The sequence below is a fragment of the Microcebus murinus genome, chromosome X, assembly GCF_040939455.1.
Source record: "Microcebus murinus isolate Inina chromosome X, M.murinus_Inina_mat1.0, whole genome shotgun sequence".
In the NCBI taxonomy this organism is placed as follows: Eukaryota; Metazoa; Chordata; class Mammalia; order Primates; family Cheirogaleidae; genus Microcebus; species Microcebus murinus.
In genome coordinates this window covers 47442269-47458642 of record NC_134136.1, presented here as the reverse complement: position 1 = coordinate 47458642, position 16374 = coordinate 47442269, and the positions used below count along the sequence as shown (strand labels likewise).

Here is a 16374-nt window from a genome sequence, read left to right as displayed (position 1 = left end):
TGCAGTCTGGTCTGTCATGCTAAATGGCATAAACTGTTACACAGTCAGCTATTTCTATAGCGACTAAAGTGGCTATATTTAGTTTTTACCCAGATAGGGAATTGTCTATTCGGTTTTAATTTAGAAGAAATCTCACATTAGAACTCATAAACTAGTCATAGTTCAGACCAATATTACAGTAATAATTTTAACTTAAATTTCATTAAAATATCTGACAATTTTCTTCACTTTTGTTTACCATATTTTAATGCCAAAATGTTTTAAAATTCAGGTTTAAATAACCTCCTTGATGAAAACCGAATTCAAGATTTGTCTCTCCTATATCAGCTCTTCAGTAGAGTTCGAGGTGGAGTTCAGGTTCTCTTGCAGCAGTGGATTGAATACATCAAGGTATTAACAATTTACATGTGATTTTTCTCCCTCGTGGCTTATAATCCACGCACCAGGAGTGCATATTGGCAACCATTTCTTACTTGTTTGATCTGATTTTTTTTTTAAGTAGGGGTATTTTGATTTTTTTTTTAAGTAATGGGAATTTTGAAAATGGTAGTCAACCTGAGAATGATAGCTCTGTGGCAAATCAGCAATAAATTTATGATTAATCTCTGATATGGTTTCTAGCTCCAATACTTAAAGCAGTGAATGTGGAAAAGGGAAGACTTACAATACTGTGTACCCAGTGATCATTCCTAATTATTTTTGTGATTATGGATAAATGGTAGCAGGCTGCATATTTTATCACTTCATTTTTTTTTCCTCACTTCAAAACAACTTAATTTTAATTTTTTAAGATCTTTAAATATATGTGCTAGCTTAAAGTACGATTTGGGGATTTTCATTGTAGATAATTCAATTCCAGTAAAAAGTGGCAATTTTTTTTAGGCATTTGGCAGCACTATTGTAATTAATCCTGAAAAAGATAAAACCATGGTTCAAGAATTGTTGGATTTTAAAGATAAAGTTGACCATATAATTGATATCTGCTTTCTGAAGAATGAAAAATTTATCAACGCCATGAAAGAAGCATTTGAAACATTTATTAACAAAAGACCAAATAAGCCTGCTGAACTTATAGGTATTTTTCCAGTCTTTTTTCCAGTTATTTAAGTTCTTTTAGTCATGAAATCTCAATCTGAATTTGTGACAAGGTTGTAGTATACTGAAACCTCATTTGGGGTTGCTTAGCTGGTACTACCAAGTTTGAAAAGTGTTTCTAAGAACCTGGATATAAGCATAAAGCCCTTAAAGCTAAAGAACATCTCAAAGCTCTCGTGTCAGACATGATGTGCTTTCTTCATAAGACAGTACATTGGACCCTATGTTGGACCCTATGTACTTTTATTCATAATAAGCTTGATTATCTGTTTTCCAAGCCTACAGTGATTTAGAGATGGGGCAGGGTGCTTTGTCTAGAGGCCTACACTTAGAGCTGCACAAAAGGGCAGCATGAAATTATAGTTGCCAGTGAGAAAGGAGAAAGTCCAGGGCAAAAAAAAAACACACCACCTAATAACCCAGGCCCATTTAGTGTAAAGGTGTGGTATATACTGCAGTGCTTCTAAGGTTTTCTCACCCAAGTACCCCTTAATGTTAGAGGATGGGGTACCCTGAGAAGGTCTAGGACCTCTGCCAAAAGGATGAAGTTTTGTTGAATTCTTTCTTTTTATCCTTAAACATTTAACACATTGTACTTTCTATTCTATAATGTATCTGGTTTATTTTAAAAGCAAAGTAATGTTCAACATTGCTTACCCTCAGTGTAAAATGGACACTTCAGAAGATGCTTCATGTCTTTCAGTGGTTTTAATTACCCCTACACAGGGCTACATGCAACCTCTCCCAAGGGATATCTATATCCCATTTTAATGAACATCAGTGTAGTGGAAAGTACATTTGATTTAGAGTCAGAAAACTTGTGTTTGAGTTCAGGCTATGGTGTTAGCTCTGTGGTATTAAACAAGACACTTGGTATCCCTTACTTTGGAGACTTTAAAATAGTGCATATATATCTCTGAAGCATTGAAAAACTCAGTATATCATACTGGTCTTCAGGTATGTATAGTACCTAGTATCTCATAGATACCCGAGGTCATTAACAAATTTTTTTCCCCCATTTTAGCTAAGTATGTAGATTCAAAGCTTCGTGCAGGCAACAAAGAAGCTACAGATGAAGAACTTGAGAAGATGTTGGATAAAATTATGATCATATTTAGATTTATCTATGGTAAGTATTATTGTTTTAATATTTTTCATTTAAAACAAAGCATTCAACAGAGAAGCTAGTAAGTGTATATTCAACCTAGAGGGAATATTTATTTGGGAGTTAGAGGTATAAAATTGTATCTTATTCCTCACTTGTGCTTTGACTTTTCTACTCTTAAGAGCCTTAATTTTTGCTGCTTGTTTTTCTTTTTATTTCAGCATATTATGGGGGTACAAATGTTAAGGTTACGTATATTGCCCATGCCCCCCCTCACCCCGCTACTTGTTTTAATGTCCCAAATATTGGTGCCAAAGCTACCAGTTGACTAAAGCTTTTCTTAAGAAAAGTTAATGCAGTGGTCAGGTGCAGTGGTTCATGGCTGTAATCCTAGCACTCTGGGAGGCCGAGGAGGGAGGATAGCTCAAGGTCAGGAGTTCAAAACTAACCTGAGCAAGAGCAAGACCCCGTCTTTACTAAAAATAGAAAGAAATTAATTGGCCAACTAAAAATATATAGAAAAAATTAGCCGGGCATGGTGGCACATGCCTGTAGTCCCAGCTACTGGGGAGGCTGAGGCAGAAGGATTGCTGGAGCCCAGGAGTTTGAGGTTACTGTAAGCGAGGCTGACGCCACAGCACTCTAGCCCGGGCAGTGGAGTGAGACTCTGTCTAAAATAGAAAGAAAGAAAAGTTAATGCAGTCTTAATTTTTTTTCTTTTATAATAAAGACCTTTTGAAATGTCTGGCACAAAAAAAATGGACCTCTAATATTTCTTGCATTTAACAAATTTGGATAAAATGTGTAAAGTAACTTTGAAGCAATGGTATGATTTATTAAGCACTTTAATGTAGTTTGTCAGAACTTTTTATTAGAATATTATGAGTGTCATATTTTTTATTTAACATAGGCAAGGATGTTTTTGAGGCCTTCTATAAGAAAGATTTAGCCAAGCGCTTGTTAGTTGGGAAGAGTGCATCTGTAGATGCTGAAAAATCAATGCTGTCCAAACTCAAACATGGTATGTTTGTCATTCTTTCTGTTTGTTTTCTTTGATTTCTGAGGGAAAATGTTAGCTTAATTTTTACTTTCAAATGATTTCCTCTTTTATCAATCATGTGTATGTACATGGGATGAAAACATAAAATTGACACACTCATGTGGTTTCCAACCTATTGTACATGTCCAGAGCTGTTGCAGTTTTTTAAAAAATAAAGCGTTGTTCTTGTTTTTATTATTTATATAAAATTTCCCATTTATCTTATGCTTAAATAGTAGATAAGGTTACTACAGGATTAAAGAATTTGACTGTGAATTAGTGGGGCATACCCTTTGGGGTAAGGATTTCTTTTTATTTTTATGTGTAGCTACAGATCATATTTCATGCTAAAGTAAGTTTTATATTTCATGTTTTCCATTTTAAATTCTATGTTTTTACCACCTTAAAATATTATAAATGTACAAACATCTTTAATAGAATGCGGAGCTGCTTTCACCAGCAAACTTGAAGGAATGTTTAAAGACATGGAACTTTCTAAAGACATCATGATTCAGTTCAAACAGGTAAAAGTGAGTTAAACTCTTACTTAATTCCTCGAACTCAGTCATATTTAGTTAACTCCTTGCTGTGGTTTGTGCTGAAGAGGATAAATAGAAACACGTTTTTTTGTAAATACTTCATAGCAACTCAGATGGTGTTCACGGTACAGGAAAAAAAAATAATGAAATGTAAGTATATTTGACCTACTTTAGGATTTTTTAATAAACACTCAAAATAACACAAACATAGAAATAAAATGTATTGAACTGAAGTCAGCACAAGAAGAGCTGTAGCTAGATAGTGGGAACAGGACTTTCCTCAACATCTAATCGTTTGGTGATTTGCACGTTCAGAGCTTATGAGGGGGAGGGAGGTGAGATGATAAAGTGCTTGTATAAAGCCTCAGGGAACATTGGCAATCAAAATTTAGATCCATAGTTTAGAAGATGTAGGTAGAAAGTAGTTTTAAAATATTTAAGAACATAGGTGGTAGTGATAGCAAATTAAATTTTCCTTTCTTAGGGTTTTAGTAGTGACTTCTTTACCACTATCTTGCTAAGGTGGGAAATGAAAGTGAAAGACTCAGGCAAAGATTAGGGATAGTAGGATCATGGATCCTATAGTAGCTACAGAATAGAGTTTACCTGCTTTGCCCTTCCCCCCTTCTTCTTCCTTCCCTACTTCAGGTCACCCCCTGCAAACAGGCAGTGGAGCAAGTGAAAAGCTGGAGACTTGGGCTGGCTGGTGGGGTGAGGAATGGGGTTGCTACAAGGTGTTAAAGCCAAATAGGGGTCTCCAAAGGTGAGGACTGCAGGTGGTCTTGGGGAAAAGAATGGAGAAGAGATCCTAGAACAGCTTAGCTATATGTGAGAAATTATTTAACTTCATAATGCCTATAATGAGATCATGTGATCCTTGTATGCAATTGTATCATAATGTTAAGCTGTGCACTTTCATATAGTGCATTTTGTGTAGGCTTCATTTAAAATCCTTTAAATTGTTGCCTTTTATCTTAAGGATGGTCAGTATTTGCATGCAGTTGTATAATGGGTAACTTTTAAAATGGGTTTATTATGACATGAAATATGTGCAGTTTTAAGATCTCAGTGTATGTCTTGGTTTTCTTACAGTATATGCAGAATCAGAATGTACCTGGGAATATTGAATTAACTGTGAATATCCTGACAATGGGTTATTGGCCAACATATGTGCCTATGGAAGTCCATTTACCACCAGAGGTAAGAGTTACTATTTAGGACCTGAGTTATAGGAATAGAAATCATGGCATTTCTATTTTACTTGTCATTTAAAAATAGATACCTTTTAAAAACTTATGTTGGTAAACATACACCAAATGCCAACTATTTAATATTTTACTCTTGTACTTATATTTCCAAGTCCAGTTTAGTACGTAGCTGATAATGCCAAGTTTCTGGGTTCAGGGTCAATTTCCCTGACTGCTCTTTCATCTCCCCAGATTATACCTCTCTGACTAGCTATTAAAAATTCTTGCCCATATTTCATCCAGAAGTGGAATAGCTGAAAGATGGGTGCTTGAGTAAATCCATTCTAACGCCTGGGGAAACATCTAGCTCAGGACCAACAGTGCCTAGAAAAGGGGTTACGGCTACAGGGATAGATATTGAGAATCCTCCATGGAAATGCAGGGAGTAGGTCTCCCTCAAGAAGAGGGAAAATACAGAGAAGAGGAAGAAAAAAGGGCAGGGGCAGAACTTTAGAAAAGGCTCACGTTGGGCAGATGGCAGGAAGAGGAACCTACAAAGGAAACCAATGCAGAAGCAACAGTGAGATGAAAAAGCTAGCATAATACAGAGGCACAAAAGCCCCTGGATGTGACTGTTTCAAAAGAGGGGATGATTAAATGAGGCAGAATATAAAGACTGATAAATGCCATTAGATTTGGTGGTTGGGAGATATTTTACATCAAAGTGATCGATTGACCCATTGGATATAGTCTTAAAAACTTCCATAAAGGCCGGGCGCTGTGGCTCACGCCTGTAATCCTAGCTCTTGAGAGGCCGAGGCGGGCGGATTGCTCAAGGTCAGGAGTTCAAAACCAGCCTGAGCAAGAGCGAGACCCCGTCTCTACTATAAATAGAAAGAAATTAATTGGCCAACTGATATATATATAAAAAAATTAGCCGGGCATGGTGGCGCATGCCTGTAGTCCCAGCTACTCGGGAGGCTGAGGCAGGAGGATCGCTTGAGCCCAGGAGTTTGAGGTTGCTGTGAGCTAGGCTGACGCCACGGCACTCACTCTAGTCTGGAAAACAAAGCGAGACTCTGTCTCAAAAAAAAAAAAACAAAAAAAAAACAAAAAAACTTCCATAAAGTATTACGCATAAGTATAAAGAGTGGTGAATATGGTATTGAATGCAGAGCTTAATTAAAGCTTTATTTTATTTACTTTAGATGGTAAAACTTCAGGAGATTTTTAAGACATTTTACCTAGGCAAACACAGTGGCAGGAAACTTCAATGGCAATCAACCCTAGGACACTGTGTGCTAAAAGCAGAATTTAAAGAGGTAAGTGGATGTTGCCAAAACTTTCAGTTTTCATCCTCTTTATCTATAATATTGAGGTCATCTCTCTTAACTTGAAGGTTGGCCAGGCGTGGTGGCTCACGCCTGTAATCCTAGCACTCTGGGAGGCTGAGACGGGCAGATTGCTCAAGGGCAGGAGTTCAAAACCAGCTTGAGCAGGAGCGAGACCCTGTCTCTACTAAAAATACAAAGAAATTAATTGACCAACTAAAAATATATATAGAAAAAATTAGCCAGGCATGGTGGCACTTGCCTGTAGTCCAGCTACTCGGGAGGCTGAGGCAGTAGGATTGCTTGAGCCCAGGAGATTGAGGTCGCTGTGAGATAGGACATCATGGCACTCACTCTAGCCTGGGCAACAAAGTGAGACTCTGTCTCAAAACAAACAAACAAACAAAAAAAAAACTTGAAGGTTTAAGCTGTTTTATAAATGTATCCTAATAAATATCTGCACAACAACACTGATAGCTTGTCTCAGCTTTGTGTATATTTTAAGATTTGGCCCTCCTATGGAAACCTAAAGCAGTAAACTTTTCCTCTCTTTCCGCACCTGTGGATACAGAATTCACATTGCCACATCTTAACAGAAATCTTGTTGCTGGGAGCTAGAGAATAGAGGGGGGAGTTAAGGGGAACAGCTCCCATATCTAATTTCAAGAAACTCCTGCAGCTTTTCATGGCTAATCTGAATCAAATAAGTTGAAAATGCATTTGAAATAGTGATTTCTTGGTGCTTGTGATGAATATCTGTAATGACACATAGGGCTGAGTTATTCATTTTCATTACTTTGTTGTTTTATTTTAATTATAAGGCTTAAAAAAGACCTGTTAGGCCAGGCGTGGAGGCTCACGCCTATAATCCTAGCACTCTGGGAGGCCGAGGCAGGCAGATTGCTCGAGGTCAGGAGTTCGAAACCAGCCTGAGCAAGAGCGAGACCCTGTCTCTACTATAAATAGAAAGAAATTAGCCAGACAACTAAAAATATATAGAAAAATTAGCCAGGTATGGTGGCGCATGCCTGTAGTCCCAGCTACTCAAGAGCCTGAGGCAGGAGAATCCCTTGATCCCAGGAGATTGAGGTTGCTGTGAGCTAGGCTGATGCTACGGCACTCACTCTAGCCTGGGCAAAGACCTGTTAAAAGGTCGACTAATATTTTCCCCCTTCTAGGTAGGTTCATACCTAAACCCTACACCAAACATATAGTATTACTATCTCAGGTGGCTTTTCTGGATAATGTTAATCCATGTTTATAAATCCACTAATTGAAAAATGCTTTTCCTATGAGAGATTAGTTATTTGATAAATTTTTCACGTGTTTTTTTTTTTTTTTTTTTAAAGTGATGGCTAAACACTACTATTTCTCCAACAGGGTAAAAAAGAACTCCAGGTCTCTCTTTTTCAAACACTGGTGCTGCTAATGTTTAATGAGGGAGAAGAGTTCAGTTTAGAAGAGATCAAGCAGGCTACTGGAATAGGTTTGTGTCGAAGCATTATTAAGTGTCCACTGTGTGTACACCACTGTGTTAAGAGCTCTGGGAAATACAATGGAACAATTCCTCACCTCAGCACTCTTAATATAACCATGGGGAAAGGGGAAAATGACACTTGAAGTAATTTCAGAACCAATAAATACCAGTTTGTGGTGCTGACTAGAAGTGTCTTGGGAGTTAAGCAAAGCAAGAAATCACTGACTGGCACAATTGGGAAAGCCCACATGAAGGAAGTGGGACTTGAGCTGGGCCACCAAGTTTCGGTCAGGGAGAAGGCATATGCAGCAAGGGGAAATATTGCAAGAAAAAGCTTGGAGGTACGAATGGGCAGCGTGGGCAGGAATCATGAATAGCTTAATTATAGCATGGAATAATGAGCTACAACATTAGATAGGTAAGATGGATAGGGCTGGATCAAGGAGAATCTGATAAATCTAGCAAATGAAACCTACATTGTAGGATCTCAAATGTTTGACATAATAGAAATAATTGGACAACTTAACCTGAAATCAATATACAGGGCAATTTGAAGGGTGAAGATATCCCAGTTCTGAAGCTATTGGGATAATTCAGGCTTAAAGTGATAAAGGAGTTAGACTAGAATGAGACCATGAAAATGGAGAAAAGGCATCTCTAAGGAAGCAAGTACTAGATACTACATGGAGGCTGGCGGAGAAAGAAGAGTAAAAAGGTGATTTACAGTCACCAGACTAGGTTGGTAGTATCACCACTAACAATTGGAAAGAGGACACAGTTGTATGCAAAAAATGATGACTATAATTCTGGACATAAGTAGAGTTGATGATAGAAGAATAGCTAGAGGGAGGTGTCCTTTAAATGTGAGACAGGATAGAAATGTCATTTCAGAAGATTTGGCAGTTATCTACATGAAGTAATAATTGACATCTCTCGAAGATGACTAGTAAAAAAGCCATTGGATAGAACAAAGAGAAAGTTGTTGGTGACCTTGGGGGAAAAAGAAACAGTTTTAATATAGGGATAGAGTAGAAGCTAGATTGAGGTTGAATGTACTAGTTCAAGCTGATAAGCTGATAACAAATAACTAAACCTCTATTTGTTCTTCAGAGGATGGAGAGTTAAGGAGGACACTACAGTCATTAGCCTGTGGCAAAGCTAGAGTTCTGGCGAAAAATCCAAAGGGCAAAGATATCGAAGATGGTGACAAGTTCATTTGTAATGATGATTTCAAACACAAACTTTTCAGGATAAAGATTAATCAAATCCAAATGAAAGAAACGGTATTTCTTTTACTTTCTCCTAGTCCTCATACACCAGAATTATGTATGTTCATAATAGAAATGTATAAAGAAGATTTTATACCCATAATATTACCACTACCATTAACATTTTTCTGTGCCTTTATCTAACTTAATATATTTCAGTATTTGATTTGGGGTTTTGGAGGGGGTGGACATGATTAGGTTGATATTCAACATAGTTTTATATTCTAATGTTTTCATTTAATATTCAATTCTGGCTGGGCATGGTGGCTCACACCTGGAATCCTAGCACTCTGGGAGGCCAAGGCAGGAGGATTGTTTGAGCTCAGGAGTTCGAGACCAGCCTGAGCAAGAGTGAGACCCCCATCTCTACTAAAAATAGAAATTAGCCGGACAACTAAAAATATGTAGAAAAATGTAGCCAGGCATGGTGGCGCATGCCTGTAGTCCCAGCTACTCTGGAGGCTGGGGCAGAAGGATCGCTTGAGCTCAGGAATTTGAGGTTGCTATGGGCTAGGCTGATGCCATGGCACTCTAGCCCAGGCAACAGAGTGAGACTCTGTCTCAAAAAAAAAAAAAAAAATTCAATCCGTAGAACTTTTCCATGCCATTAAATATTAATAACTTCAAAAATGGCAAATGGCTACATCATATTCTTTTACATGGCTGTTATAATTTATTCAACAGCTGTTCATTGCTGGGCAATTAAATTAATTATTTTTTAGTATTGTAAATAAAACTGCAAGAAACATCTTTGTACCTAAATCTTAATCTCTCTGATCTCTCCTCTTAACGATAAATTCATTGAAGTAGGGTTTTTAGGTCAAAGGCTATGAACATTTTAAAAGTCTTAGTACATAATGCCATATTGTGTTCCAGAAAGGATGGACCAATTTATACTCTGGCCCACAGCATATTGAGTGCCTATCTTACTGTGCCCTAACTGGCACTAATGGTTATATATATACATTTTTTTATTTAACACTTCTTAGGTTAGGTTATATTTTCTTTTAAAAAAGACTTGCTTGGTGAAAAATCCAAATGATTATTTAGTATTTCTTTGATTAACAGTGAGGGTAAATATTTTGTCTTTGCCATTTGAATTTGTAAGAGACTTTTATTAAGGAAACCAACTGTAGCATCCTGAAACCAGTTGGTTTCAATTCCAGTGAGATTTAATGCGATACTTGAGAAAAAGTTTTTATGTGGGACAAGGGTCAGTATCTTCAAACAAATTCCTATCTTTTTCCCATACACATCAAAGGCATGATATTCCCTTAAAAGATTACTATGTCCTTTTAAAACATTTATGCCATTCCAGAAAGAAACTGCTGCACAAAGCCCAAACTGTTCTTTTGGGTTAGTTACTAAAAGATTAACATTTTACTTCAGCATCAAGATTGGAGAGCTAACTCCTAAAAACCTAAATTTCTGTAGGTTTTGAAAGAATGTAAGTACTATGCATTTCTGGTTTATATATTACAAAATAAAAATTAATTTTTAAAGAGTTTGACTCTAGTTTGTTTAGTTAGTACCATGCTTTGAGTCGGAGTCATTCACTTTATAGATAAACTATTGTTATACAGAAATCTGGTCAAAAACCCCTTGTAACTGATACACGCATTTAGAAGATATTTAAGGACAGGGAAAAAAAAAAAAGAACATCGTAAATTCCACGTCAACCATCTCTACTTCCAGAAAGTCAGTTAAAGATAGTGTTTTTCTGTTCGCTGATATTGACATTACTTCATTGGTACAGGGTAGTGTAATTAGAACAGAAAGGAGTTATGTTTGTAGGATTTTTTTCTGTTATTTTCTGTGTTTGTTAAGGTCCCATTTATGTAATTCAGTACTTTTAAAGCAATAATATTATCATGACCCTAGAATCTACAATTTGTGTAAAAACAGTCAAGTTTTGTTTGTGGTACAATTCTTAAGTATGAAACTTTTTTGTTAGGTTGAGGAACAAGCAAGCACTACAGAAAGAGTATTTCAAGACAGACAGTATCAAATTGATGCTGCAATTGTTCGAATTATGAAGATGAGAAAGACACTTAGCCACAATCTCCTTGTTTCAGAAGTGTACAACCAATTGAAATTTCCAGTAAAGGTAGGTACTTCTGTTTTTCCTATTGGGCTTGTTATAAATAAAAGAGAATACATTAGATTTCCAGGCACAGATCTTACAAACATAGTTTAAATCCTCAAGACCATTCAGAGAGATAAAAGTTTTAATTTCCTGTGATTGTGTGTATGATTCTTAAAAAAAACTCACAAAAATCTTTGTTGGCATTTGTGAACAGCTGTGACAAAAGAAGAAAACAATGTATAAAAGCTCCTATACCTGAAAGTTTAACTGCTAAATGCGTCCTTGAAATTTTCAAGTTCATTCACTGTATTTCTTTTGAGCTTCTTTTTTGTTTTATTTACTTCTTTTCTCCTTGAAATACTATGGTATTTGACAGATTTGGTTATTTTAGATTGAGTTGAGGCTGGTCCGATGGTAGTGGGTTATCAGAACTTATTCACATTAGTGTCACTAAAGTTGGTATTCAACCCCCCACTGCTAAATTTGACTGGCTTTAAAAAAATAAATAAATAAATAAATAGATTGAGTTGAATCTTCTGTTTGGTTTGCTTATATAATTGTTTATTTAAAAACTAGGGGGGAAATGGGCATTTATTGAAACCTTAAAATCTGTACCCCCATAATAAGCCGAAATAATAATAATAAAAAAAAAACTGTACAGATAACTGGTCATCATTAAAGCATCTTTTTGAAAAGTTCAGCAATAGTTCTGATAAACTGAAACTGATCATTAAATGGAAGTATTCCAGTGTAAATGCCCAATAATAAAGACACTTAGACAATGTAATGTTGTACTGGACTATTTTCCAAGTTTTAGGAGATACCCAAACCCTTGTGATGATAAATATTCAGTACAGTTTGGATAAACTCCTGGCTGTTAGGATTCTTATGAACTTTGGACTTTGGTGAATTACTTCACCTTGCTGAGCTTGTTTCATTTTTGTAAAATGGAGATAGATAATAGTACTCGTAGGATTATTGAAAGGCTTAACTGAGATCATAAATGTAAAAACTTAACACTGGACCTGGCATATAATAAGCACTCAATAGGTATTAGTTGTAAGAAGGCAAGCTTTTTTGCTGCTCCAAACCTACTACTGCCTCCTCATTACCATGCTCTCTCCCTCATGCTCTGCCTAACAATCATTTCTCCTCCAGCCAGAGAGATCACTGGTGCTAGGGAAGTTGAGGGATCACTACAATAAATATTGTGTCAAGGTTCTAGGTCTTTCACCATAATTAAGAGAAAGTCATTTGATTTTCAAACCTTGGGATTACTGGATAAAATTGTGGCTGAAATTTTCGCTTCCTCATCAAACTACTTTTTTTTTTCTCCTTTTGATCAAGTGGTCATTTTACATATTTTGGAAAACTTCCTATTGGCAAATAAGATTATATTCTTTTTACAGGCTGGATACACAAGACATATAGTGGAATTTTGTCATCCAAGAGCTCAGAATGGCAATCATGAAGACAAGCTACAAGTTTTCTTGATGATTTATCACTTAAAGTAGATAACAGTTAAATCTTACATTAAACCCAAAATATGAAGATCTAAATTATGAGATGATACATCATTTATCAAGCCATTTGTGTAGTATTCTTTAAATAGTGATTTCCACAATACATTTTTAAATTTAATTTATAAAATTGAAACCACCTAGGTTTTGCCCAAAGTAAATATGTTCTTATCTTCTCAAACTGTCTTGGCAAAACTAAATAGCATTCTGTTTTGCTAAACTATAATGTGTTTCTCAAGTGAAGATGTGATAAATTTAAGTCTTTTATATTTAACCATGCTGGGGGTAGCTGCTTCTTGGAAGACCTCTTTAAAACAGAAAAGTAATAGAATGTATTACATAACAATTTTGCAAGGGAATGACAGTATAGCATATGTATAGTATTATCATACAGGTTGAACATCCCTAATCTGAAAATCCAAAATGCTCTAGAATTTGAAACTTTTTGAGTGACAACATGATGCCACAAGTGGAAAATTCCACATCTGACCTCATGTGATGGGTTGCAGTCAAAACATTGTTTCAAACACCAAAGGTATAAAATTACCTTCAGGCTATGTGTATAAGTTGTATGCGAAACATAAATGAATTTCATGTTTAGACTTGGGTCCCATCCCCAAGATACCTCTTTATGTCTATGCAAATATTCCAAAATCTGAAAAAAGTCCAAAACACTTCTGGTCCCAAGCATTTTCAGATAAGGTACTATCAACCTGTATAAGAACATTTATTAACATGGTTTATTGATTTTCATTATCCTTGTCTCTAAAAAGTTAAAGAGATTTAAATAAATAAAAATTGAGAAAACCAGTGACCCAAAACTGTTCTCTTTTTAATGGGGTGTTGGTAAGTGGGCTTAAGCCAACCACTATGAACTTTGCATTGAAAATTTGCTTTCTCTTACAGCCTGCTGATTTGAAGAAGAGAATAGAATCTTTAATTGACCGGGACTACATGGAAAGAGATAAAGAAAATCCAAATCAGTACAACTATATTGCATAGAATGTTGGCCTTGGAGCATTCGGTGTCATATGCATTAGCCAGTGGATAAACTAACCTGTTGATCTTATATTATTTGACTTCTTTTATACTACCGATGACCAAATGAAGCAGTGTAATTAATGGAAATAGTTGAGTGGACTTTTTCTCAGTGGTTAACATGCCCATTTTAAAGAGTAATACTTACCTTTAAGAAGAATGTTTTTGAACTCTTTGCATGTTATTTAGTATGATGTGCAGAAAACACTTAAGAAAGTACCTGGTCTTCATGATTCCTCTTTGGAACTGGGGAAGACGTCCCTATGGCTATTAAAAGGGGGGGGTTCTTATACACCATTAATTATGAAGCAAAAGGTTTATTTGCTTAAAATGTCATTTAAAAATACTTAAACTGCATGCAAACTTTATTTACTGTACAGAGTTCTGGATGTATTTATCAAATAGAAAAACCACCCTTGACTTGGTTGTTCACCTGTTTTGTGATTTCCCTTGAAATGAAAAATAAGTTGTCATAGCTATTGATATTTTATTAGGTAATGTTCTGTTACACTGAAAGGGATGTTTTTTGTTTTTTTTAAAACAAAACTTATTTGGAAACAAGTTTTCAAGTAAGGAGACAGTTGCTTACATAATATCTTATATATTCACATCCTAAAATTTTCCATTTATGAGTATGGGATGTGCATATAGGGCTTATCCCCTGAGTTTACTGTGCTGATTAATAAGTACTTACAAAAATAGCTAAAATAGAAAATTGCTGATCAGTTGTACTACAGGAACATCATAGGAGAGAGAAAATCCAACTCTTTCTTTATATTAAAAATGAATACAATAAGAAAATGCAAAAGAGACCAATATCAACTTGTTTTATAAGTCATTACAGGAACAAAAACTCACCACCTAGTTTTCAACATACTTTAGACTTTAAATGTTGTTTGGACATTTTGTCTTTAACTTGGACCAATTGTAGATTGTTACAGGCTTCCTAGGATTTAGCATTCCTATTTACCAAAGTTTTTTTGGAAGCATCCTAACTCTTTTTTTATAAATAAGCCTTTCCTCTCATCTTCATTTTACCTTCCTAAAACCCTAGACAAAAAGGTCCTCCCTCATTTTTCCCCATATACCTCCTATTTGGGAATTTGAAATTCTATGTCATGCTGATCTTCTTTTCAAAATTGCTTGAAGTTCAGAGGTGTCTTAGCCACTGGACATCTACTTTTCAGGGGAGTCCCAGGATTGTTCATACATAGAAAATGGCAAAAATATTGTTTTCAAATTAATAATGTGAGTAAAAGGCTTCTCTTTACCATCAGTGGTATTTTGTTTTTATTTTGCTTCCTTGTTTGTATTTCCTTGAAGCTTTGAAGGGAATTGATCATGGAGGAGAAGCAAAAACTTTTGGTTTTTTTATTTTTAAAAATCAGAACTACCTTAATGCTTTTTGCAACAGCATACTTCCTTGCCTGTTAGAGCCATTGGGAAGAATATCTAGGAGGTCTGAATCTCCAATTGTGGAGACTTTTGGCTCTTGTTTCTACTATTGATTGTTTTCTTATCAAAGACCTGTGGCCAGCTATTTTAAAAAGTTGCCTGTTTCTTTCTAAATGCATCAACTTGCACACTGTTGTCTAACTATATGTGGTATTTAGAATTACTTCCTAATTCTTTTTTGAGCAGCCATTGCCCCTGTGTTTTCTCAGCTACTCCCTGATTTCCTTACATGAGCCCATCTGACAAGGAAATTCAACTATTTTGTTTACCCTCTCCATACTGGACCATCTACATCAGTGTTCTAACTCATCCCTGATGGTCTCTGAGATATGTAGACTATTACAAAAGACTCAATAGTTACTCTTAAGCAATTTTTAGGTAGAGTTGGTCCTGTTAGGAGGAGACTCTTGATGTCACCTTCATTATCTTGAAAGTGGGTCCCCTCCCTGAGACTCATAATTTTTTGAAAACTTGATTCTGTTTCAGCTGAAAAATTAGCAAGACTATTAAAAAACAAGTTGAGGGGAGCTGTTTGAGAAATTGAAAAGTAATCGCAAACTACATTGGATAATTGTGACTTTCAGTTCTGTATCAGTTGAATTTTTGTGCTCTTTTCCCTGTGTACGTGGTGGTTCTATTTTTCTCCAATAAAACTTTTATTTAAAAAAGGCTCCTGGAGAAGATCTTTAAAATTCAAATATTGTAAGAAAGTTATAAAACCATAGGACTTAAAATCTTCCCAATGATTTCTTTTAATGAATTCACATTTGTCAATTTTGTTATTTTTTTGTATTATTTTTATTTTGGGGGTGGTTTTGTCGTAATGATGGAGGAGTGTGGGGAAGGGTATGGCAACAAGGGTAAAATTCGCAGGAATCTTCAAGGTGGGTAATTATTCTTAAATATCATTTTAGAAAAAGCAAGTCTGTTTCATTCACATCCTCAGAGTCAAATAGACAATATGAAACAAGTCAAGATTTGAGTTGAGCAGGGAGAATAAAAATTAACTACCCTTATTTTACTTATGGCACTTGATATACCTTTTCTGTTAATAGTTTGAGTCCCAAGCAAAATACTGTCACAGTAAGATGTTTGTTCCTCAAAGGTTTTTATACTCAGTTGCTGAGCCTACTGAATGGTCTTAACATGATATCTAGCCATAGTCTTAAAATTTTTACTGTGTATGTGAGTGTACAGTTCAGGAAATCAGTTTATTCTAGTTGGGCATCTGTGT

At 35.7% G+C, this 16374-nt stretch overlaps 1 protein-coding gene across 3 annotated transcripts in view; it reads left to right on the top strand.

Moving 5' to 3' along the window:
• The window catches only part of CUL4B (cullin 4B), a 34754-nt gene extending 18943 nt beyond the window's left edge, over positions 1-15811 (top strand). For 2 of the 3 annotated variants that reach the window (XM_020284915.2, XM_075999548.1), the window contains 11 exons: positions 272-390; positions 883-1075; positions 2120-2224; positions 3111-3221; positions 3678-3763; positions 4871-4978; positions 6174-6287; positions 7677-7782; positions 8884-9056; positions 10996-11148; positions 13554-15811. In XM_020284915.2, coding sequence (XP_020140504.1) covers positions 272-390; positions 883-1075; positions 2120-2224; positions 3111-3221; positions 3678-3763; positions 4871-4978; positions 6174-6287; positions 7677-7782; positions 8884-9056; positions 10996-11148; positions 13554-13649 — 1364 coding nt within the window. In that variant the 3' untranslated portion in view covers positions 13650-15811. Of the gene's footprint in view, positions 1-271; positions 391-882; positions 1076-2119; positions 2225-3110; positions 3222-3677; positions 3770-4870; positions 4979-6173; positions 6288-7676; positions 7783-8883; positions 9057-10995; positions 11149-13553 lie in introns of all 3 variants that reach the window. The other variant, XM_012738972.2, reaches the window with a different exon arrangement.
• Positions 15812-16374: the final 563 nt, after the last annotated feature.